General features: G+C 43.8%; 1 protein-coding gene across 1 annotated transcript in view; it reads right to left on the bottom strand.

Moving 5' to 3' along the window:
* The window catches only part of TMEM131L (transmembrane 131 like), a gene marked incomplete at its 5' end in the record, with an annotated part of 67816 nt that extends 41853 nt beyond the window's left edge, over nucleotides 1–25963 (bottom strand). Inside the window, 3 exons of the mRNA XM_079534204.1 lie at nucleotides 19192–19235; nucleotides 25593–25663; nucleotides 25840–25963. Of these exons, the coding sequence (XP_079390330.1) occupies nucleotides 19192–19235; nucleotides 25593–25663; nucleotides 25840–25963 (239 nt within the window). The remainder of the gene's footprint in view (nucleotides 1–19191; nucleotides 19236–25592; nucleotides 25664–25839) is intronic.
* Between the last annotated feature and the right edge of the window lie 359 nt (nucleotides 25964–26322).

Genomic DNA, 26322 nt, shown 5'->3' with positions numbered 1-26322 from the left:
ACCTCTGCCCACAGAACCCCACAGCCCAGGGGATGGGACGGCAGCTGCTTCTACCCTACATCCTGAGAGGCCTCTATGAGCCCCAGCTGGCCCCAAAAGCAAAGCAGCTACATTCCTCCAGCTGCTCACAGTCCAGCCTGGCAGCCGGCTCCCAGCACCTGCAGCGCCCATCAGCACCCAGGAAGCGGTGCCAGAAAATAACCGGAGAGCCGTGCGCACTAAACGGCACAGCCTACGCAAGGAAAAACCTACTGCTTTTGAAGGTTTGATTTTCTTTTGACATGACGTTGGGATGGAATAGGGGAAAAGGGCAGGCGGCCATTCTACCTATCACACCCAAACCCTCTGCTATAAAGAGAAAGGGGCTGGTCCATCAACACCAGAAGCACAACTCTGCTACCACATCTCTCCAAATGAGCTGGAGTCTGGCAGGACACTCTCATGCACCAACCCCAACCAACCGAGGCTGCCAACCAGATCTCAGCAGTGCATTTGACACAGAAGAATGTTTCAAAGACAGATATATTAAGAGGCTTAAAAACTGAAGTCACTTGTAAAACAGAACACTTACTTTAAAATAAACAAACAAACCTAATCTCACAGATGGATTCACTTCAAATTATGCCAAAAAATCTGTTGGCTGCAGACTGTATGCCCAAAAAAGTACATACTTTCACGAGAAAATAACAGGCCTGGGAACAACCCACAAATATAAGCCTAAGAATGGAAGTCTTGAAACAACTCCCTAATGTGGAGATACCATCCTGTTTAGCAAAACCAGGTTCCACTCCTCTCCCATTTCTCAGGCTGACCAACAGAACACCATCTTTCAAATTCTGAAATCTCAGGGGACAAACAGTCCAAACTGGAGGGAAACAGGAGAAAAATGGAAGAGGGGAAAGGAACGCCTGACAGCTACCTGCACAATGACTGTTCAACAAGCTGTAAGACCTTAGGGCATCCCATTCCCTCTGCTAAGAATTCCTGTAGGTGTTCACATGTCAGGAACAGGACATCAGAGGGACACAGAACTGCTGGCATTTCATAAGGTTTGTGGGACATGTTGTTCTGTTGATGGGACTAGCCCAGGGCTTCCAGCACAGCGATGCTAATCACACATGTGCATGAAGTGCTGCTAGATAGCAGCTGAAAGTGTTTTGACTTTCCTTCTTTAAGTTGTGTTATTCTTTGCTACTACTAGAGAAGATCAGTAGACAACCAGATCAGCACAACTTATTTATTAAATACTTGCAGTCCCCAAAATGAGGGTTTATATGTAATACATACTACTCACAAACATTTCCTCCAAATAAGCAAACAGGTTTTCTACCCATCCTCCACCCATATTGAACAGAAAAGGAAATTTTGTTCCAGTGAGGTATCATTTATACTTCACTGAACACAAGAAAAGTGTTCCCATAAAACTGCAAACAGGAGACCAAGTCTACTCTGAAGAAATTGTCTTCTTTTAGAAAACGTCAGAAGAGTCAATCCATCTTATATATGTATATACACACACACATACATGCAGATATGCATAGACATATATGAACCCCCAGCAACCTGCAGGACAAATGGCAGCTGAGCTGAAGTTCAGAGCTCACTGCAAGGATTTTTTCTCCCATCAATTCCTCTAAACCTTCCTGTTATCCTTCTTTCTTTAGCTGATAACTTCAGATTCTACAATTAGGATGCCTGTTACCTGATAATTCATACAGCAACACCTGTAGTTGGGAAAAACATCACTTGTGAAAAGTGGCCCTTCCTACCCTCTCTCATGCCCTTTGTTGACCACAGATAGAGAAAAAACAAAGAGGGCATTTAATTGTGCTTTTTTATCCATGCGGTTGTGGGAAGCAGCAGACAAAAGGGTCAGGATTCCTTAACATGCAAGAGGTCCTCTTCAAGGGATGCTGATCAGACAGTATAATGGTTGTTGGCTTCTTTTGTTGGTTTTTTGTTTGTTTGCTTCCATTATATTCACAGAATTGTAATCTGACTTTTTATGTTTGGCATTTTGGCACTTCATATGCTCAGTGTATGAATTCTACAACCCACAGGGATGAGGCTCTGAGATACAAAAGCATGTATACTGCAGAGGAAAGTACAATTCATATATGTAAACTGAAACAGAGAAACGAAACTTAAAAAAAAAAAAAAAAAAACATTTACGGATCGATTTCAGATTCATCCCCCAGACTACTCCTGATAAACAAAAAGCACACAAAGGAGATGGACACATTAAACACATTAACAGAACCCAGGTATTGTCAGCCCTGTTGAATATTGCTAACACAAAAACTATTCTGATGAATGGATTTATTAATTAAGGAAAAATTAACGCAGATATGGTAACAGATCCCAGCAGCAGCTGAACTAAAGTCTTCTGCAAACCAGGAGCAAAGCTCTGTTTATCAGGTCACCTAGTCACAGAATCATAGAATAGCAGGGGGTGGAAGGGACCTCAAGAGATCGTCAAGTCCAACCCACCTGCCAAAGCAGGCTCCCTAGACCAAGTTGCACAAGGTAGGCATCCAGATGAGGCTCTCTACAGAAGGAGACTCCACAACATCTTTGGGCAACCCATTCCAGTGCTCTGCCATCCATACCATTAAAAAGTTCTTCTGCATGTTAGTATGGAACTTCCTGTGTTTAAGTTTTAGGCCGTTATTCCTTGTCCTATTGCTGTGCACCACTGAGAAGAGCCTGGTTTCACCCATTTGCCTCCCACCTCCTCTTAGACATTTATGAACACTGATCAGATCCCCCTTCAGTCTTCTCTTCCCCAGTTGTACAGACCTAGGTTACCCAGCACCCCACAAGCCACGGGTGATTTATTAAAAATTTAAAAAAAGTTCAGCAGATAAAAGAAGAAAAATAAGGGTTTCAAGCACTGAAAACTTAGAAGGCAAAAAGCCTCTGCTATTCTTAGTGCTGCACTGCTGAGGGAAGAGGGGAAGGACTGACTCACTGCCTCTCTCCACACGCCTGGGGACAGGTGATTCGTCACCAGGATTCCTTCATAGGCTTTGTGAGAGTGCACCACTGCCTGTGGGAGAAGAGTGCTGCTTTACAGACACCAGGGAGCACACCCCGCACAGATGCCAACACAGCATTACCACTGTAAAACTGCTCTGCCTGCATGCCTGCTATCTTGCATCTTTTGGCTAAAAATAGGCAAGGAGAGCTGATCACTGATAAATCAGTGGACAAGACAATTTCTCTCCAAAACTAAACCCTATGATTTATGGTGGGAGTCATGACTTCAGGGGGCAGCTGGCTCAAGCAACCTTTTTTTTTTTTTCCTCCAGCCAGCTGAGTGAAGCCAAGCTCCTTGTCTCCAGGCTTCCACAACCAGTTATAGCTCTACCAGGCAACTTTTGCTCACCTCACCACTTAGTCCTTTCCTGTATAACTCTGCAAGAAGGTTTATATAAGAACTATTGAGAGTAGCCATCTAAGCCAGCAGTGCTTTATTTTCACTTAGTACAAAACCATAACTGCATTAAATTTGTAATCGTCAGGAAAGTGCTCACAACAGGATGTAAATATAAGAACACAGATTTACTTTTTTTTTTCTCCTCACACCTAGATAGACTCCTTGAAAAACACCCAAAGACAACAAATGCAGTGTGATAAAAATTACCATAAGAGCCCTGAAGAACTCTAGAAGAGAACAGTTAGATGCAAGATGCTGTAATAGATATCTTGATGAAAAGAAAATGTTTTCTTCTCCAGATGCGTGCGTGGTTTATATTTGAGCAGCAGCACAATAAAGCACGTTTAACAACAGAATGAAATTACTCCCTCCCGTAAATCAATCCTCAATTTCTGAAACAACTGAAATCTGTACTACATTAAGAAATGAATTCACAATGACTTCGGTTTATTTGAAATTATTTTCTGAAACCTCTTCTTTCAAAATCCCTCAGCCACCCAGATTTCAAGCAACAACCAAAGCTCTCTAGAGATGCTCCAGATGTAGCCTGTATTTTTTAGGCATCTTGGACAGCCTGCTTCAACAACATCAAACTAAGAACAGGGATTCTGACAAAAAGGAAGAGTAGTGCCACACTGAGAGCATTAACAACACCTTCATGCTGCTTCATTAAGCAAGGCTTCCCAAGTGATTATAAAAACCAGAGGGCAGAAAAAGTCCTGAAAGCCCCCAAGCAGAGGCCTGGGAGGGCACTGCAGAGGCTCCTCCAGCTACGGGCATGGTTCAGTCACTCTTGCACACAGTGAGCACATGGGCTGTGCAAATCAGGTACTCAGGCACCACTGGCCTAGATCAAACCTGTGACTTGTGGCCACACACACACACATACACACAAAGTACTGTTTTATTCAGGCAGAGATACACCATTAGTTATTCGTTTTAGATGTTCAGCCTGGGCCCACTTGTTCAAATGCACATCAAACATTTTCCTCGGAAGCATCTCCATCGCTATCAGCAAAGCCGGAGTATCTGGGCAGGCAAAAGACCTATTACCTTCATTCTCCTTTTTCTTTCTTGCAGTGAAACAATTGCCTCTTCATTTTTGCAACAGTACAGAGAATCACCTTTAAGTACCTATGAGGATGACAACTATCTGAAATAAAGCCTGTAATTCACCTTTTTTTTTCCTCTTTCTTTGTAATCTGTTTTATTATCACCAAATCTATCGCATTTACTTTTATTTAGAATCACTTGCCTAATGAATCAGTGGCTCCCTCAGAAGCCATGGCACTCTCAGTTTTTTATCGTGAATCACTAGGTGCTGGAACTTGGGAGTTATGAGAAAATATTGTTGGTCAGCTCTTTTTATGAATGCTTCTACTCCATGAGAGTGAAATAAAAGCACAAATCCCAAAGGCACACAAGTCAGTTGGTATTGTTTTTCAAACCTCAGAGACTTTTAGCCAACTTCATGCTTTTTTTCCCTCCTTCCTCAAGTAACATTGCCAAAGCTTTCAAAAACCTAAAACTGCTTGCAGAGCCCTGGTTTGTTCTTCAAAACCTAACACTAAGATCACATAATTTTTAAGATGTTAACTTAAATCAGATATACAAGAGTATTAAGAAAAACTGACCTGGAAGCACCCTGGTCTAGTCTACAGGTGAAAACAGACATCTTTTTGAAGACTGCTGACCCCTCACAACTCAAAACTGTTCTAACAGGAGCTATGGGCCTCCTATAATCACTGTTTATCCAAGCTCCAACCCAGAGCCTGTAACCTGAAAAAAGTAACTAGAGAAAGGGAATGGGTTTTTGCAGTGACAACACAGAGCCTTCTCAGGCCAAGCATGACCCGAGCTCTAAGTCTTGCACTGGAGCATCACGACATTTAGATAACCGTTCTCTACCCAGATCTCAAAGTGCCTCACTGAAAGTAATCAGATTTTACAGCACACTCTTGTGAAGGAGGAGAATAAAACAATCTTAAGAAAGGCAAAAAGTTCACCATATACTCACCTACACTGTACCTAAGGACAAGGAAGGTAAATTTCTTTTCATAAACTTTTGCATGCCCCGTAGCAAAGTATTCAATTATGCCCTTCAAACAATAATGTGGCAAAAGGTGTTAGTGATTTATACTGCTTTTAGGTATCAACCTGTACCAATATAATCAGGAATCTAACAGTGACAAAGAACCAAGAAAATAAAGTACCAATTCTATCATACCAGCCTCAATTAAACTGATTTCTTTAAAATTAGCAACGCATTCACTTGCTGTTTCTGCAGAATGCCTGCAACAGGAGAGATGTTGAAACTCAAAAATTAACATTAAGGAGGACCAAAACAGTAGAGAAGAGATTCCAGTCCAAATAAAACCAGCCTTTCAATGCATCAACCGCCATTCTGTTTTTGGTGAATTAAATAAAAATCACTTCATCAAGCACAATCTTACTCAAAAAGCTCCCAAGGTTCAGGGCCAGTTTCTGTCAGTTCAGTAGCAATGCTACTTCAAACGTTTCACTTTCACAAGTGAGAGCAATGCAACACATATCCTGCGAGGCACATCCTGCTCTAGCCTGAGAACATAGGAGGTTATTGACAGAAAACCCAAAGGGGCTGCAAAGCTCAGAGTAATAGGAAGTTACATTCTTGTCAAAAATCATTGCAGCCAACTATTTCCCTTTTCTATTTACAGCTGCAGCCAAAAAAAATCTCCAACTTGACCAAAAACATTTTAAGTTAGAACAGTTCAGTAAGATGCACAAAAGAGCTCTGTGGCTCCCGGTAAGTTTGACCCGCTTAACAATTAAGAGCGCTTATCTTCCTACAATAGTCAACTCTAGCTGTTTCTTATTAATCCAAGTCTTCTGATTTCCTCTTGCAGTGAACGAGTACAGGCTTTTAAGACAGATAAGATTTCTAGGACAGATCTTAAGGCCAATAAGAAGCCTTTACACTGCACCTGGGAAGCACTAAAACCCTCCCCAAAACAGAAAATAACAATGGCTAAAAAGGTAACTAAACAAAAGAAAGAAAACTCATATCTAAGACTTAAATAAATAAATGAAAACCTGCTTCTAATTTACTCTCTTTAGCATGGACAGTGCAACTGATAGTGTCTGTCCCTCCAGAGAAGCCATGACATCATTAAGCTCACACGCCATATAAAGCTGCAAAATCTAGCTCTGACAACAGAGTGGGAAACATCAGCCTGGACCATCTGTTTTCTCTTTTGTCAATTTCAGCCTTAATCTTTAAACAAAAAGCAACCTTTAAGCATAGAGCTTTAAGCATAGTAAGTTCCCAGGGTCTAGAAAATAGATGATCTTCAAGGTCTCTTCCAACTCAAGCCATTCTATGATTCTATGAAAATAAATAACACGTGATCTTCTTTCAAAATCCTTTCACCAAACTTCTGCTGGATCAACACACCAAGCCCAGCTCTCACTGCTATCTTAATTTTAATTTTACAGGGTAAAAGGTCGGAGCTGCTGTTGATTGCCACACTTATTAAAAGTCTTAATTCTCTCCCCCACCAGAGGAAACTTCATGCAAGACTTTCTCAGGTATGTGGGAGCTATCCAGAATTTGAACAATACACACTGGCTTCCCAAGAATTTTTAATTTTTCATGTCACCAAATAGCATTTTCACAAGCTGTATCATACGACCATGGAAATACAATTTAAAAGGAGAAAGAAAGGAAAAGAGAAAGGCTTCACTTTTCTTTAAGGTACGATGCTACCGTGAAACTGCAACACAATCTTCCTATGCTTGCAGTAGGCTCCAGGAGCAAGGGACAAACACTGCGCTCCCATCCCTAGGGCCACTTTGAAACATCATGGGGGAAAGCAAAAGATAAGCACCAGCCAGTAACCAAACAGCATCACAGAAAATGCAGCTTTATCCCCAGATCACTTCCTCTCCATCTCATCAGAGCATCACCCTGCTCTTGGTTCTACCTCCTCCCAGCCAGGATGCGGCATACCCTTTTTGCTCCTCCTCTCCTTGTTTCAGTGTCATCCCACAAAGTTTTTCATCCTTCAGCAGTAGCCTACCAGACTGTCTGCCATCTGATGGAGTCAACACATGATACTGAATATATTGATACGGGACATATATTTTCTACAGAAATACTGAACTTTTTTCTTACAAAAACATTGAAGACTTACCATTTATTCATGTTTTATTAACTCACTGCACCTAGGCATTTTCATCTCCATCCGTACGCTTCAATACTCCAGTCACCTACACCAACCATCCAGTGGAAGCTTTTCCTTCCCACAAAATCACCAAGGTTGGAAAACTGGAAAAGACCTCCAAGGCCGTCCAGACCAACCATCAACCTACTACCAATATTTCCCCATTAAACCATTCCCCCATTAGTAAAAACCATTAGTATATCTAAATGTTTATTGAAACGAGAACCAGCTCCCCATACACAACACTGGTTACATTTCCAAGCACATCCCTATCTGCGGACAGAAAAAGGGGGAAAGTCCCCACAACATCAGATCATTTCCACATTCTGACCATGGCATCACGAGGACAGCCTGCAGAATTCCCCTTGCTGTACCTTCCAAAATACCCAGCTTGTGCATCTGTCTCATATCACCAGCACTCTTGGTCAGGCATGCAAAATGAAATGCCACTTCCACCATATAGTGCTATTAATAAAAAGAAGCATTCTTGGTCTATCTGTGGCCTGCTCCTCAGCACTAGCAAATATTTATGCTCTATTAAAGTGTGTTGTTAAAAAATAAAAAACAGACAATATGAAAAAAATTATACTAGAAGATCCAAATTGGCAACATTTCAAAAATTTTAGTATTACTAAGATTAGTAGTTAGAAAGCTTATTGCAGAAATCGGGTCCCCCTACAAAATATCTGGAATGTGTTGAAGCCAATGCAAAGCAGACTATATGCCAGTTTCTTCTGGTGTAAACAACACTGCAACTTCCTACTATTAAATAAAGTAGAACCATGTGAAACACTCTCTGTTCCATAGGTTAATTAACAGAACGTCCACCGCCAAAAAACTCCTCTATGTTACAGCTGGCATGTGGGCTCTGATGCCCAACCAACAGGCACCTGGAGCCCTGTCTGCTTCCTTGGGTACAATAGCTAGTGGGTAAGAAAAGGGAGAAAAATGAGTTGGAGAGGGAAAAAAAAAAAAAACAAACCAGCAGGAAGTCGGCTTTCAGTATTTTGCATCAGTTCAAAAAATACTGCAATTAAGTACTATATTAAGACTTTACCTCCTCTAGATTCTACTATTTCCTCCTTTATTTGAAAACCAAGGAGCTAACCAGAGTTCACCAAGTTAAAATGTCAATCCATTGCTCTTAACCCCCCATGGTCATTAAGAAGAAAGGGAAAAGGAACAAGCCTCTGTAGGCACAGCATTTTCACATGTGGCTCTGAGGACAAAGATCTGTAAAGCTTTGCATCTTAATGACCCTCATAAACCAGAAATGTGTGTTCACTTAATAAGTGATGCTCTTCGCTTCTGCACTCTTCAAAAACCGATCTATTTAAGCTGGGGCTTCCCAAGCTCTCCATGTCATGGACGGCTGCTACTTGCAGACCAAGGACTCCTCTGGAGTCCAAGGTCACCTTCACCAGCTGACCTGCGCTCCTCCCCCAGTCCCATGTGGGAACTCCAAACACACACATACACACGCACACCACAGTGACATTTCTCTCTCCCTCTCACACACAAACACACACACACACACACAACAACAGAACTTCAAAAGAACAATCTTTGATGGCTGGAAGACACAGCTTTTGTCAGAACAGTGGCAAAAGGTTAGAGAAAAATCAGGAAGCGTGAGGCGCTGCCCCAGCCTATGGTGAGCAGTAGACAATACACGGAATTGTAGCTACCACTACATTTATTTATTTATTGACCTTACCATTCCACAGTTTGTAAAATTCAGCAGAAGGCATTAACAGCTTACAAGATGAAAAACACCAAGCAAGCCTGAAAATGTGGGGATGGAGGAGTGTGCTGGTGATTGTTTTAGAGTGTCTACATGAATCTGGAGGACCAGACACATTATCCCAGCAACACTGGGACCACTCACAAAGGGCAGCAATGCCCCCTTTTCAGAAGGAGAATTTAAATGCCCCAGAAAGTAGGTCACCAGCAGGCCACAGAAATACCTAAGCAGACAGCAGGCACCTCATGGGCTGCAGGCAGCTGCTTGCAGCAAAGGCTGTGAATAAAAGAGGGAGCACATCAGGACAGAAATGGGACAATAACTATTGAAGAAAGGCAGTTAACAGCAACAAAGAACATAAAGCACGGGTCAAGGAGTAGGTCAAGCACAGGCCCTTCAAATCCCCACACTCCTCCAGCTGCCAGGAATCAAAATTTAGACACAAATCAACAATGCACATGGCACAAAGCACTAACAGGCGAGCAAGCACAAAAACGAAATGAGCACATTAAAGCCACAACATGAAAAGAAGCTGCAAAATGCTCTATGGTACTGCACTTCCTAAGGGCATTGCAACATGTTACTGTTCCAATCCCATAAAAAAATAAAGGAATTACATGTTTATGCTTATTGAGTTAGCACCTTCATTCTTGCTTTGTTCAGGTCTTTACCTTTTTTTGGCAGTATGTCTATTGTACAGCCCTTAACTGCAAAACGTCAAGTCACAACTTCAATCAGTAAGACAATGCGATTCAATGCAGAAAACATCTGCAGACAAAACTTTTTATTCTGATCAGTACAGCATGATCACTGCTGTGCCTCATCAGACTGTTCCACTTTTCAAGTAGAGAGCAAACAGCACGGTAATTTTTGCACTAATCCCAGCAAACACAACCTGATCTGTCAGAGGGACATCTAGCATCCACAGCTCCTACGTCTCATGCAAAGCACACCTTCATATTCTAAGCAGTGGCTTAGCAGCAAATCAGGCAAGCATAATACATGAACTTTAAAATTACTGTTTCATTTTCTACCACACATAATAAACATTTTTAATGAATTTACTATCAAAGAAAAGTACCCTATCATGACAAGTAATTCTCCAATAAAAATCAATCTGTTTTGTCATTTATGCCACAACCCTCTCCAGACTCAGCTTGATTGTGCACTAACAACTGCTAAAGGTCTTCAAACTGAGTGAGATGTATACAGAGATCCCATCTGCTCATAAAACACCCAGATTACAGAATGTGACAATGGCTTCTGAGTGGTCCCATCATGGAAATCCTTGAGACCGTGGGTACTTTGAGTATAAGAAGCTTGACAAAAAAAAAAAAAGTGAGAAGGTTTGAGAGCCCTGAAAAGTGCACAAGTCTCGGCAATTGCTTGTGGGAATGACATCTTCTATCAAAGAGCACTATGCGGCTATGGAGTTGAAAGGCACTGTAGAACACAGGAATCTCCACATCTCAGACCCCATGCAGAGGATCCTCAACACAAAAACAAGCACACATCTGTTTTTTCCTTTCTCCACTGCTAAACACATCACACAGCCTACTTGCTTGGAGTTAAATAAGTCTCCAAAGTCTCTCCTTGTTCTAAAGGTATTCCAGACTCACTGCTCAGGCAAGGATCCATGTCCTAAGTACCAAGGAACAGCATTCAAGTCCATACACTAATTTGCACATGGGTTAACTTTGCATTGATACATGACTGCCAAACTCATTTCTGTTCTCACTAATAAGAAACAAGTACCTACAGCTCTAGCACTGTATGGAGTTGCCCAATCCCATCCCAAAGCCCATCTGCTGCCCATGAAGAAATGCTTCAAAGCTGCTCACAGAGGCCAGAGCACCAGGGGAAGCAGGATGCCAGGTGGCCATTTCTTGACTTATAACCAGAAACTGCAGAAACAAATGAAGCAGCTTAACAGGAAAGGTCAAGACCTCAGCACACCAACAAACTTAAATTCTTTGAAGCATTACCATTTGGATCCACTGCTTGCCAAACAATGTCAGCTTTTAAATAACTTTGCAGGAGTTGATCGCAGATGTTTGAAAAGACTCAAAACTGGTCTCTAAAGCTACTGTAAGTCTGAGACTATTAAGAACAATCCCACTTTGGAGCCTCTGGCAAAAGAAGAAGAGCCCTTGTAAATCAGGAGGGAAACTGCACTGCAGGAACACGACAGCATTCAAAAGGCATAAAGAGGAATAAAGGACAGTAAAACAGGAAAAACTATTAACTTTCTGCTAGCTTATGCATAAGCATTCACAGAAGATTGAAAAACAGCTGGGAAAGTCTCACTCAGAAAATAAATATACATGTGCTACCAATAAGGCAGAAAGTAGCAGAGAATAAAAAAAAAGCAGAACATGAACTGCTCACCTATTACTGCTTTGTCCACTTTGCAAAGCTGAGACTGTCTACCCATTTCAGTTCAAAGGTAACCTTATTATTGACACAAGGTTGCTGAGATACATAAAGAAGAGACTATTCTTCATTCCCTCTAAGAAAATTACTAGTTCCCAGAGAGAAACATTACAGTAGCGGGGGGCAAATGATCTACCTACAAAAAAAGAAATACTGAGAATGTACATAAGAATGTCAGATCAGTTTTGACTAAAGGTCACCTTCTTTACACGTCATTCAGGTTTCCGAGAGTCACAGAATTGTAGGGGTTGGAAGGGACCTCCAGTGATCATCGAGTCCAACCCCCCGTCTTCCTAGAGTCTTTCTAGCCTGTATAAGTTGGTGAAGTTATCAATCCACTGATGTACAAGCCTTTGCAGGGGCCCAGTCAGCTTCAAATTTTAGGACTGCAAATGAATTGAGGTAACTTACAACAAAGGCTCAGCTACACTACTGTGACAGTCACCATCCCAGTCTGAAAGAACAGTTTCTGAACAATCTAGGCGTAAGAAGCAGCGAGCTGTTTTCTGCATTTCTTAGGTTCGCTGAAGCAGTGTGCTGTTGCGAATAAACACAACACCAAGAAATATGACGTCAGAAAGTTCAGCTTCTAAACAAAAAGCAAGAAAACCACAAATCACGGATAAGACACTTCGCGCTTTCAACAGCAATGAACATTTTACACTATTTTAACTTGCTCCTTTCTATTTCCAAGGCTTTACAGCTCCTTCATAAAGCTTTACAGCAAAAGTTGGCTTTCAGCATGGTAACAACACCTATAACCCTGGGCTTGAAGTTTCTTAATTTGATGTCTGTGGATTTCCATGTGGTTTAGACGGCGAACTGCCAACTACTAATCAACAGGTACTGCAGCAGATCCCTCATAGCAGACCAGAAGCCAACAAGTTCACAAAGACAACCAGAAGGCTATCTCCCACCATCCTCCCAGGGAACACTATTCCATTCTCTCTAATGTTCCTTCATAATTCTGAGAGTAAAATTTCACAGTGATTGGTTCTGATTGAGAAATTGTTTTGTTTAAAACTTACACAAGGCCCAGTTGTTCTCCAGAAAACAGTCTGTTTTGTATACCCCCCCCCCCCCAAAAAAAAACCACTGCCCCAAGTTCTCATTGCCTAATTGTATTTCTCTGCACTTTCTAAAAGATACCAAGACACACACACACACACACACACACACAAAAAAAAAAAAAAAGCAGCCTTATTTCTACATCACTTTAGGTCTGAATTTATAACCAAGACTGAACCGAAAGTGGCACAGATGAGCTATTTGCTTTGATTTTCTGACTGTGTTTCTACCTACACTGGCACAGCAAATACCAAAATTACCAAGAAGGGTCCTTCACCCAACTACCTGCAAGTCATGCCACTCAGACACCTGCCAGGGTGGGAAGTCTGCTTTCCCAGGGCACATTTCCTCATCAGATTAAAATAGGTGAGGTGCTAGAAGCTAGAGTTGTTTTGCCTCTGTCTAGGAAGACAAGAGGAAGGTAACAGCATTGCCTGCCAACACGTTACCGTGCCACACAGAGATATTTCAGGTAACTTTATAGTCAGCTAAAGAAATCAAACCAACACACTGGTGCTTATGATTCAAAAGTGGACTCTGCAAATCCCCAAACAAGCTGCTTTATTTTTCCCGCTTTATAATGATTTCCCAATCTGCAACAGCAGGAGAACTAAAACTCCAAATAATTACAGGGTACCCATTTGGAGACTGCTGACAATGATAAATTATTCCAGATGCCTACCTTTTAACTGCTTAATAGTGTGATTACAATTACTAAGAATAAAGCTCTTGTAAAAAAAGAGAACTAAATAGCAACTATTAGGGAAGTAAAACTAATTGAGTAATGATAAACTTATAAAGCTAAGTATACTGTGTCCTGCTGTCCACAAATCAGAATGATTATCTTCAGATTAATGAGCATGTGAAGTCATCATAAGTGTATTAAAATACAAAAGTAGAAGTGCAAAAAGTTCTTACTCCAAACTACTTACAGTACAGAATTAACACACTGGCTAAAGCCACACTGAGATTATGACTACAACAATGACAGATGTGCCACAGCAGCTGCTTGCTTTCTTTCCCCCCCCCCCTCAGCACACAGTGCCCTCCTGTCCTGAGTGATAGCAAGGCAGGTTCTGCTGAAGCAGAAGGCAGCCCAGTTCCCCAGCAGCACTGGGGAGCACCAGCAGAGGGGGGCTGCATGCCATTCCAAATCCACACACACATTTTCAGGCACAGCTGCACCAGCAGCCCATGCCACCACTTTTTCCAGCTTCAGCACCAGTGCCAAAACCAACGGAGCAGGAGGCCTGGCACCCTTGTTCCATATGCTCAGATAAGGCCTGGTTGAGCTCTAAAGAGTGTGCATTTGGGGCAGACTCCATCCCAAAACACAGGCTACGTACAGCTTAGCAAAAGCCTAAAAGAAATAAAAATGGTGTACAACCAGGCTTGGGCATGCACACACACCTTCAGCATTCTGCTCAGCAGTGGACAGTGTGAAAGCAAGGGGGCAGGAGGGGGAGGCTGCAGAAGAAAACAGAATGATGGCAGGCCAATGTTAGTCTGGCAAATACTAAGGCAAAGAAGTACTTTGAAACTAGAGTTGTCTTCTGATCTGACTTGTAGAGCTGCCAAAGACAGGGGATAGCACACAGACAGCAGAGAGGGCAAGGCAGCCTTGCCACGTGGCCTGGAACTACAGCCATCCCAGGCCTGTACAGGAAGCATGAGAAGAAAGAAACAATGCCAGAAGTATGGAAAAGACCTGTGGGAGAGACAAAGCAGCAAGAGGAAATGAGGAAGAAGCTAAAAAAAGACAGAATTCTACAACCCAAAGCATGGTATTTCTTCTTCGATTGGTTCATTACATGGCATTTTACATGGCATTGCATATACACACATTACATGGCATTGCATGACAATTGCAAAAGAACCCATGTTTTGGAAGGAGCAACACACACGAGGAGCACAGCTGTCTATAACAGCATACAAAGCAAAGTTCATCAAGGCAAAGTTCATCAGCGAATGAATTGAAACTTATAAAATGGAGATAAAGAGATTAAAGAAGCAGGAATTCAGTATGCTACCCCAGCCATGCCTGACAGAAACCTAGGAGAGTGGAATTAATGCCAATAGTTCCTTCCAAAACCATTTGTTGTTTCTTCGTCCACAAGATTCCTTAACTTTGTTGACCTTCCCACAATTTCCTTCAGTGAGCTTTTTTAAAATTTGTTGTTATAGCTTCACAGGATCCCCTGTGTTACCTATGAGGAATGCAAAGACAGCAGGTAGATGTAACTGTTAGAAGTGGAAGCGGGAAACACACAACATTCATTTCTTCACACACCCAATAAAGCTTAAGATGACAAGTCCTCTGGTGATTTGGAGAAGTAGTAAGTAGAATGCAAAAATATCAACTAGAAACAAAAATTAACCAATATCAAAGTGGTTTTTTTGGTACAAGTCAGTGAAGACACCCATTCAGGGCATACTGCAGAATTATATATTCCAGGAAAAGCCCACAACAATTTTTTCAAATACTGGGGGAAACAGCAAGCCTAATGGAACCTAAATGGTTAGTGGCACTGGACTGATGCTTTGGCTGAAAACACTGTTTTAGGATGGTTCCTTTTAAACCATTTAAATGTCATACCTCAACATTCCCAGGTGACTTTTTAGCTCCTCACTTTAATAACTTTCTCAACTTTGACCTTAGTAAAAATGCTTAATAAGAGAATACCACATCGAACAGTACTTTGTATTTGGACACTAATTTTTCCCCTTGCCTTTCTGAATTTTGATTGCACTTGATGATCTTGAAGGCGTTTTCCAACCTGTGCGATTCTATGATTCCATGACTCTATGATTTGTTTTGATAAAGAAAAAAATAAATCAATCTTCATTGTTTTCAGTACAAAAAAAAAAAAAAAAAAATTAAGATCCTAAACTATTTTTTTTTCCTGACTTGAGCACCAAAGCCAAATTTCTGGCACACAAGCTTTATATCAGTTCCATGCCATTACTTTCCAAGAACTGGACTGTCAAAACATAGGCTTTTTTGAGGATGAGTCATCTGGGTAAGTTTTTAGATTTCCAAAGTGACTTAGCAGATAGTAGTACCAAGCTCATCTGTGCTTCTGAACCACAGAAGGGATGAAATTGTCATCAGTGATAAACTGCCACTCAGAAATTTGCAACGTGAAGTATGCTAGTTCCCAGACAAAGCACAGTACCTTCACCTGCTAAGTACCTGCAGGAGCGCTGACCATGTCGTTTTGCAGATGTGTACCATGACTGCACTGCTGTCTCAGACAACCAGTACACCCTGGACTTCCCAGCTGTTAGCTTAAATCCTTCCAGATTACCAACTTTATCACACCTCCGCAATGTTAAACATCTCGCTGGCCAATGCCAGGACACAGCGATGTGTCAGTACACTACTCCTTTGCTATCTTTACTTTCCCATTTCCCCCCACATCTAAAGCACAGGTACAGCAAAAAAAAAACATGAGAGAAGGAGCAATCCCACTGCACGATCAGGAGAGGTGGAAGTGCTGAATGCCTGCTGCAACTCTGGAGGCAAGAACCCACCTGAGGTGGATGGTGCATACTAGGGACACACAGAGGCACTTGCTTGGCTTGTTTTACTGAGTGCAACTTTATTTGGACTACTGCAAGTGTTATTTACTATCTCAGCTTAGAAACTCAATTCCTCAAAATGACAGATGAAGAATGTCATACCTTGGAAAACTCTTTTTTTCTTTTGGTAGCTCAGTGTCTGCTTTCTTGAAGAGGAAAGACGATTCAAATGAATCACCTGTGCACATCAGTGAGCAGTACTGTACCTTTATCTGTGCCTTTTGACTTATTCTGCTTTAGCGTACACGTAATAAAGCAAGCACTTTAGTCTTCAAATCCTGTTACTCCCAGCTGTGCTGTTCCTCAGCACAGGGGGAAGAGAGTCTTTTTTGTCAACACCTATCACCAACATTCTTCTAGTATTTTGAACCAAAGTTACCCTTCCAGAAGGCATCTTTTCACCGATGACTTTCAAATGTAAGAGAAAACTAAAAGAAATGCGAAGTTTTCTTTTAACAGGTTAGACCAAATAAGCATGACTCAGTCTGTCAAAGACTGTGGCTTGAAGCAGTACATCCAGCAAGGCAAGTATCTGTCGCCCAGTATTTCTCACTGTTGAGTTTGATCCAGGGAGACAGAAAGCAGAGAAAAGCAAACTAAAAGAAAAGGCATAAATGATGCGACAACATCCATTCCTCTAGCACAATCATAAAAAAAAAACAAAACAGCAGCAAAGGAAGACCACCCAAAAAGGAAGATCCCATGATGCACATAGGCAGGAAGTTGGCCAACAGACTGCTCACGCTTTACCATTTTTAAGTAGGCTAACAAGCCCATTAGCCTAGAATCTAAAAATGAATAAAACAGCGTTTTGGGAAGAGATCTTCTCATTCATACCCCAAAATGCTGAATATTCTGTTTTCTTCAGCTCTGGGGAAAATTCTGAAATCTCTGTTTCCATTAACTTCCATTCACACTGCTGCTTCCAGATCCTTTGCTTCAAGTGCTCTGGGGAACTGCAGCATGTTTAGCTGACTAGGGCACGTTGGCAGACAACGAGATGGGAGATTCTGTGAGCACTCATGTTTTGCTGCTATAAGAAAAGGAAATCCCCATGACTTCAGCACACTGTGACGTAAGTCAAGGGAATCAAAGTTAATCTGGAAAGAACCTAGCAAGTTCTACCCTTTCCAACAGATTCTTGCTAGGTCTTCATTACATTCCTTCATTATAGGCATAGATCAGTGTTTACACACTGCAGCAAGCCAGAACTGTTTGAAAGGTGCACACATATGAGTACGTGTTTAGGCAAGTTTCCTCAAGCATTTGAGTATGACGACAGAGGAATGTTTCCATCCATGCACCAGTGAGCCTTAGAAGCTGCATTTCCATAAAACACCCTCATTTTTGGAAATGAGTAATTACTAGAGTCTTTAAGCATCTGAACGACAAAATGTCAAATCATTCTTTCCTATTTCTCAGTAACCACCTTAAGCACAGCATTTGAGGCTGATGACATCTCAAGAAAAAGAGCATGTTTAGGCAGGTAGTAAAAGTTATGCATCAAAACCATAGTAATCCCCAGCAGAAAGACAGAAGGTCCTGTATTCACGCAGGGAAAATGCCAGCTTTCACCTCACCCACCCTCTTTTTCTCAAAGAGGAGAAAAAATGATTCCTTTTCCCTTCTGCAGATATGAATCAGGGGATGTAACTAAGCACAAACTGTCAGCAACACCTGTTAGAGGCAGCAGGAACACTCCCATCCTCCTTCCATGCCATTTTGTCATCTCCACACAAATGGGCCACAAGAGCCCTATGCTGATGCTGGGTTCAGAAAAGAAGGCTCCTGATGAGGCAGCAAGAGGGGAGTGGGAAAAACTCTGGGAAGAAGCATTCCAGCATAGAACAGGTCAATCACTGCCATCCCTGTGTGTACCCCCGCTGCCAACCCCAGCAGCACTTGTGTTTTATCAGATCTACTCGCTCTCAAACCCCAGCTAAGGGCAAAGACAGGAGACAAACGAGAAAAGCATTTCTGGCTAACAGCAGCCGTCAGAACACAGTGGCATTACATGTTTATTTTAAGTTCTGTGATCTTTGTGACTGGCATGGCACAGAAAGCTGTACCCACATTAATGCATAGCAAAGGAAGGAAGTGTTTCACTGGTAGATGTCCAAGCATTTTAATCTGGACACTCAGAGGAAACAAAATGTGTATTCAAAAAATGAAATAATCTGCAACACTATTTACCCAGCACCTTGAAATAGAGGAGGCCTGGTACTAATAGAAACAGCAAAGCTGAAGGCCACGTTTCTTAACACTTTTATTACTTATCTGATTTCAAAGAATAAAGTGGACTATTTATTGTTCCACAGCAACATAATAAGAAGTCTTTGGCTTTAAGTTCTCCTTATCCTCCTGGTACACGTTAACACTCTGAGACTACTTACGTTTGCATGTTCTGGATATCAAAATGATCCTCTTGTTTAAAGAAACGAATTATAAAATATACCATAAAGCAGAACTGATAAGTATGGGATTTTTTTGTGTGCGCGCACATGCAAAAGCAATGAAATTTAACACAGCTTAGAGATAAATAAAGAGAAACAGATGCAAGAGGCTATTTTAGCCTCTTATGTGCTGCTTTCTGGATTTGCTAACAAAGTAATATCAATATTAGAAGAGAAACCAGTAAGTCACAAGTACTGAAAAAAATATGTATTTCCAAAAACAAAAAAAATAAGATTCAGTACTCTCGTTTTCTTTTGAGTTTTGCTTACCTTTGCTCTTCTGGATGCTCTTCTACATCCTCCTCAGAATCAGCCTACCAAAGAAAGAGAGCACTTGGTAAGGATCTCAGCATTACTACAGCATGCACAGGATATACTATTTAGTGCTATTTATAATTCTGCTGGAGTTGGACTACTCTGACTTGTCTGGATAAAAAAGAAAAAATCTTAAATCCTTCAGCAATCCCTGTGTGATCCAAATAAGGTGGATACTGACCATTCCCTTTGAGGTCTCAGTTCATTTTGCCAAATAAGTGGTGAGCTATCGTGGCTATTCCATTATTTTTTCAGCCATTGATTTAACAGTCTTATTTCCCATTTATACAAATGTGTCCCTCCCAAATTCTGTTCACACAACCAATTTAAGTCTGAAAACATCCACCACCTCCAAACTACAGCAACATTGGTGACTTCCACCTTCCAATTACGTTCCCTGTGTCAGTAAGCATCATTTCCAGTATCTGACAAGACGATGCAAAATGCCTTAGCTTTCAGGTTACGTGGTAATGCCAAAAGCAAGCACAAGGCAGCAAGTTCCAACAAAGGCATTCAGATCCCAAATACAGATCTACAAATCCCAAATACAGACCAACCACCAGCAAAACACACAAAAACTGGAAGGAGCGTAAGCTGAAAGCACAGCTCAATGGTCGGACAAAGGTAATTTCCAAGACACGTAGGAAACAAATGTTGCCAGCTTGCAGTTCACCACTGAACACTTGGAGCTGCCTACAGAAATGAACTCATGCACTGGTTCAATAAGCTCCCTGCAGGAAATCCATTTAAAACAAGCAGGTAACTGTGTTCCTGACCAGCTGAAATTTCCAGGAGAGCTGTAGATACATTTTGAAGCAGATTACAACCCAATATGTGCTAATGAAACGAGGCATGATTTTAGGGAGATTAACATTTTCAAGAATAGCTCTTCCAGCTCCTGCAGGAGCAGGCAGTAGTTCCATAAGACACCAGGTATGAACATTAGCAATGGAGTAATAGGGGAAAAGATAATCCACTTTAAAATTAAGAGCGCTCCTTCTGCCTCTGAGAATCGAGCCAACCCTTGTGCCCGCGAGCCTCTTCCGGTATGGCATGACACAGACACCATCTGTTCTCCAGTTCTTCCAAGCTCCCAGTGTATTTCCAGTACCTCTGTACAATGCTGAGGAAAACCAGAGGGCTCCTCACCTCTCTCATGGCAGACTGGCAACCTATCCTCATTTTAAATGGCTCCCTTTAAATGGCTTAACATCTGTCAGGCATTGGAAACCTGGGACTGTCATTACAGTGTTCACTCCTAATCATCAATACCTTACTGATGACTACTACTCTTCAATCTTATTAAGCAATGATGAAGAAAGCCTTCCCAATCTACTTTTCAGTCACAGCATGAAAATACAATTGTGCAAGAAAAAAAATAAATAAAACCACCCCTGACTTTGTGCTTACACATGCCAGGCTCCATTTCCAGCATTCTCCAACCTTCTTCCCTATACAACAGTCTACACATACACTTACACTGAAGATGTGATTTTTTAAAATTTTTTAATTTTTTTTTTTTCTAAAGAACACACAAAACCACCAAAGCAAGCAAGGCTTGCCCAGCTACAATACTTCCAAACAAGCACTACAAGGGAGTTCACGAGGCCAAAATGGAGGCTACAGAAGCCTATCCTGAGAGGAAAGTGAAATCTCCCCTCCCTCCAGACCTCATCCTGAGTGTGGGCAGGTGCTTATCTCATGCCCTGAAAGAGCCTCCCTCATGTCACACAGTGCATAGAGCCTGGCTTGACAGTTCCTGCATAAGCTGCATGGCCAGCCCATCTTAAGTCATATCAGCAGCATCCAGCAGCTAACTGGGAGGCTGGAAGGGCCTTTTTACAGCCCAGAGAAATAATCCCCACCCCAAGCCCGTCTCAGGCTTTCACACAAATTATGTGCCTTCAGACAAGCCCCGCTTTGAAGTAGGTGACTACACATATTAATCTGAGCATAGCTGATAGAACATGCCACTCTGCATGACATACAACAGTGCCTTATATCACAGGTGCGTACACTAGATCAAGGTCTTCACCAGCTTTCAAAACCAGCTGAGAAATGAACCTCGTTAGTTAGTCCAAACAGCACCAAAGAACTAAAGACAAATCTCTACTACATGGTCAAAAAAACAAATCTTACAGATCTAGGCAGAACATTTATAGCAAAAGCCCACGCAGCTCTGTATTTCCCTCATGTCTGTAACCAATTAAGATACAGCAAATATTGCGGCATCTGCCTCTTTCTCAAAAATTCAATGCCTGAAACATTATTACAGTATCTGAAACAAGCAGTCACTGTAGCTTCCTAAAGACCTGCAAATAAATTCAAACGTACTCAAGCCATTCCCTTAAGAGCCATTTTGTTCACGTCCTACCTGCAGCAGCCAAGGAAAGCAGAAAACCCACTGCATCATACAGACATGACACAGACACTGGGGAAAAGATAAAAGGAATGTTTGGTATCTATATTCCCTTTGATGACTTACTGCCATTTTTGGTCATGATGAGGCCCAGAAATGGCCTTCATTATTTCTCTTAAAAATGAAATCATAGCACTGAGGAACACAGCTCAAGGGTGTTAAAGTTCTATGGCTCTCCACCGGTATTCCTCATCATGTTGTCATGCAGTGCACTGGGAGTTAAAGAGTGGAATATCGATGGTGGGGATGGGTTGGGGCTGGATCTACTGATCTTAGTGGTCTTTTCCAACCTCAGTGATTTCATGAGCTACAAAGAAACCACTGAATGCCCTTCTCCATATTTAACTAACCAGTTCACTCCTGCCCTCAGATTCTCCAAGTACTTACCAGAGCACTTTCTGATAGAGATAATCTTGCCACAATTCTCCAGTAGTTCCTTTCAGTGGTGCCCACCATAACTAACAGATGGTATTCATTTTTTGTGGTCATAAAGACTGAAGCCCTGACCCTCTCACAATGCTCCCCTTGAAGCTCTTTCTCCCCTCTTCAGCAAAACAGAGAAGGGCTTGAGTGTCAAGGGACAAAGGAACTTCTCCTGAGCATTTCATTCAAGTTAATATTAACAAGCTGCAAAAAAGCCAACCAAATCCACACAATACCTGAATAAAAATCACAACTGCTCTAACCAAGGCTTTCTCACTTCATGATGCTTCCTGCACCAAAATCCCACTGACTTTCCAGTCATCTACCATCTGTCAGGGCAGGCAAAGCTTCACATTTTTCAGCAATTAAAGAACAACTAACAGGAAGCAAAACCTCAGAGACATTTTACATCACCACGCTATAAAAAGGAGACTGAGGAAAAGAAGGAAGAGAAAGCAGCAGCTCTGCAACCACTCCATGCTTGACACCACCTCTGTAGAAAAAGGGAAACTGGGCCCAAGGGGAATATCAGCAGTACTGCCAGCTGGGACCATTTGGACCATTTTAAAGCAAGAAGGGAACCCAGGACAAAGTCATTACTCTTGGAAGAGGACTGGTGGAAGCATGCTAGCTTCTCCCTGGCTCACGTACTCCATTATCACTCAGGCTCAGGCATGGCATCACAGCCACAGCCAGCCACCAGCCCACTGCTCTGCAGCCAAACTGCAGAGAAAGCCAACGCTGACATTAATCCCAAGGAGAGGGAAAGATATTTTAAAAAAAAGAAGGAAAAAAAGGCATGAAGCTACTTCACACAGGAGGGAAGTTGGGAGGGGGCCCACAAACAATGAGAGGGAGGCAGAAGGAAACAGAAGGTAGAGCGAGGAGGGAGGAGGCGTGCAGGCCTCAGCGGCTGTGCTCCAGTGAGCACACATGCAGCGCAAGCTGGCAGTGATACTGTGAGATGGCTACAAAGACTGAAATGCCTCCCCTTTCCTTTTAGCTTGATGTCTTTATTCCGCTTGCAACCTTACAAACAAAAGCAGGCACAGGCAACTTGGCAGCTGACTGGGCAACTGAATAATCTGACTGTCGTTCTCAAATGCTGCATGCAGCAAGAAACGCTCAAAATTGCTATGTCACAGACAACTGATGATGCATGGAAAATAAGATAATAGTGCAAAGCCACTACAGAAAGGGAAAAGCATCAGACAGCGCTGATAAGCTGCCAACAAAAGGCCACAGACAAGGCAAGCTCATCTCTATCCTGCTCAGTGCTCAGGACATGCAGGCTGGTGCTCTAGGAGGATCCCTCTTCAGGTTCTTCCCTTCTGCAGTGCAAGTCCTCATTACTGTGCTGTACCCCTTTCCTCCCACCTTCCTTCAAAACAAAAGAGGAAGAACTTGGTCAAGGAACCAGGACATTTCCTGCACCCTATGCCTTCCCCCAGGCCTATCTTTAAACATGTGGAGACCTCTTTGTCAAACAAGGTCTGCTACTGACCCAAGAGCAGGAAGCTCTTCATTCCAGCAGTCCCTTACCTCCCCAGTACACCACCACCATACTGGTGCAGGGACGTTGGGCAATAACAAGGTGGGTGTTTAACTGGGAAAGCCTGCTCTTGCGAATAAGTGAATGCAGCAGCTTCTATGCAGAAGCAAGTCAGATCTCTGTTTCATGCAGAGTGGCTATCAACAAGCAGCAAATCTCCAACGAATTTCACCATCTCTCAAATAAAGGAATGGAACTCAAACGTTACCAGGTGAAGTGGCTGTCTGAATCAGAAGAGCCCTGCTAATACTTTTGCCAAGCTCTGTACTAACCAGACGGCAGCAGAGCTATGACACTGAACTACTTTCACTAGCCAAGACCCTTGATACAGAGCAACACCCCTTCCATCAGGAGCTCAAGGACAGCTACAAACAGCAACAGCAGGCCAGCAGCACTGCTCCTCATTGAGGAGTCTATCCTCACATCTACAGGGATACAGAGAGGTCTCCTTCTCTCTTTCCGCCAAATGGAAAATTCTGAGAGGTGCTAAGCCAAAGCCTGCAGGGGAGTAGAAATGTGAGCAGTAAGACTGAGCCTGGAAGGTTGAATTTTTGTCCTAAAACCTATGTGAGGAACCTAGGCCCTGCCACTGTAGTTCAAGCAGCCTCACACTAGGCAGATGCTGCTTGAGCCTCCAGCTCTGAAAGCGATGCAAAGCAGCCTCTGCACCACTAGTGCTCACAGATTCTAGTTCATCTGGCTTTTAGTGCCAGCGCTGCATTTCAGCAAGCCTATTGTGATTTTCACTTCTTGCTCTGTCATAACTGGAACTAGATCTGTTTGCTTTCCAGCATATACAGTGCTGCCTCTGAAACTACAGAAGATCAGCCTCGGCCTTTTCGCTGCCTCAGTGGTACAGCAGGGTCATGCACTGAATGACACCAAGCCATTCACACCCAATTTAGCTGCAGCCACACCAGAGCTCATTTCTATTGGGATGCTCAAAGAAGAAAGCACTTTCCAAGAGGATCTCATCTTTTCAGGATGTAAATGTGACATAATCACTCCTCAGCAACAAAAAGTAACTATGAACGACTGCATTACATGATCCTATGCTCAATGCTTCCTAATGCCAAGGTAAGGACTTGAGCAAGCAAAGGGCAGGTTTGCCGGGCACCTCTGGCCCTCTAAGCATCTAGCACATCTACGCTTCTGAGTAACACTGGGCACGTAATGAACAGCAGTACACATTAACTATGGGAAGCTGGGCATCAGCAGGCAACTCCCAATGCCAGCTAGCTTTAGTGCAAAATGACAGTTCTGCTGCATTCCTCTACATCAGTGGCTACCAGTGGTTGAGCACCAAGCACTGTATAATGGCTCCAGAGAAAAGAACCGCCCTGCCACCCCCCTCAGACAGGAGATGTCCCCAAGGACCACTGCTCCTCAGCTCCCAGCCCGCTGCGATGCAGCTGGGCGCGCAGAGCTCAGTGCACAGCTGACTCCCTCGGTGCCCACTGACCGCCTGCGGTGCCGAAAGCTCTGCCTCGCTGTCAGCGCTACTCCCTCCCAGGCCCGGCCCCGTGCTTCTACCATTCTCGCTCCTCTGTCTGCGCGGAATTCAACGCATTCTGTTACTACCCGACAAAAGGAGCTCAGCAAAACCAAAATGCACCACGGTCCGGGGAGTGACATCACAAATGATGCGTCATTACGGGAGGGCGGAAAATGGCTTCACCTGAGCGGACTGATTAACGCAGACAGACGCATAATTACCGTGCGAACATTCGGCATTCACCACGCAAAGGCGCATTCGGACAGGCACGCTCGGGCTTCGCAAATGAAACATAAACACTTTACAAAACGACTAAAGGGCACGCGGGCAGAAGGCGGCCAGCCGGGGCCGAGGGCGGAAGGCGTGCAGGGGAAGCAGCCCCCGGGAACATGGACGCCGCCTGACAGCCCGGCCCCGCCGCCGCCCCGCCCCGCAGCCGCTCCGCAGCCGCCCCCCGGCCCCCTCACCTGCGCGGGCAGCAGAAGCTCGCCCTCCTCGGCCTGCCACAGCTCCACCACTCCGGGGATGGGCTCGACGGCTGCGGGCAGAAAGAGAAAGCACACATGTGCCGGCCGCGCCCGGCGGCACCGGGAAGGGCGGGGAAGGGGAGCGCGGCCCGGCTCCTTTGTGTCCCCGCGCCGCCACCGCGGCGGCCGCCCCGGAGACCCGCTCGCAGCGCCGTCTCCCGCCCCGGCCGCCCCCCGCCGCGCTCACCTCGCCCCTGCGCCTCGCCGGGGCGAAAGCAGGGCAGGAGGACGTGGAAGACGCCCAGCAGGAGGTTCATGGCCGCGGCCGCGCGGCAGTAGCCACCCTGCTGCGGGCAGCACAACCCCGCCATGCCGAGCCGCTCCGCGCCGTGCTGCGGCTGGGTGGGGGCAGCGCCGGGAGGGGCGGCGCTCGGGAGGCCCCGCCCTGCGCCGCAGCGCCCTGCCCCGGGCCCGCGTGGGGCGCGCGGGGGACGCGCAGGTTAAGTGCGGGCCGTGGGAGGCGTCGGGCCCGACCGCCCCGCCTCCTCGGTGAAGCTCTGAAGCGCGCTCTCGGCCTTCGTTATTAGTTTGAAACGGTTTAACCTATGGGCTTTTCCTAAAATCGGGATCGGCGCGCCGTGCCTCCGTCGCGGAGCTCCCGTCGCTGCGGTACGCCGCCCGCCCCAGCGCTATCGCCCGACGGCAGCGCCCTATCGGGGCGCGGCAGCAG

The sequence above is a fragment of the Tetrao urogallus genome (assembly GCF_951394365.1).
Source record: "Tetrao urogallus genome assembly, chromosome: 4".
Lineage (NCBI taxonomy): Eukaryota > Metazoa > Chordata > Aves > Galliformes > Phasianidae > Tetrao > Tetrao urogallus.
The sequence above is the reverse complement of the archived record's forward strand: the minus strand, read 5'-3'. Positions and strand labels throughout refer to the sequence as shown.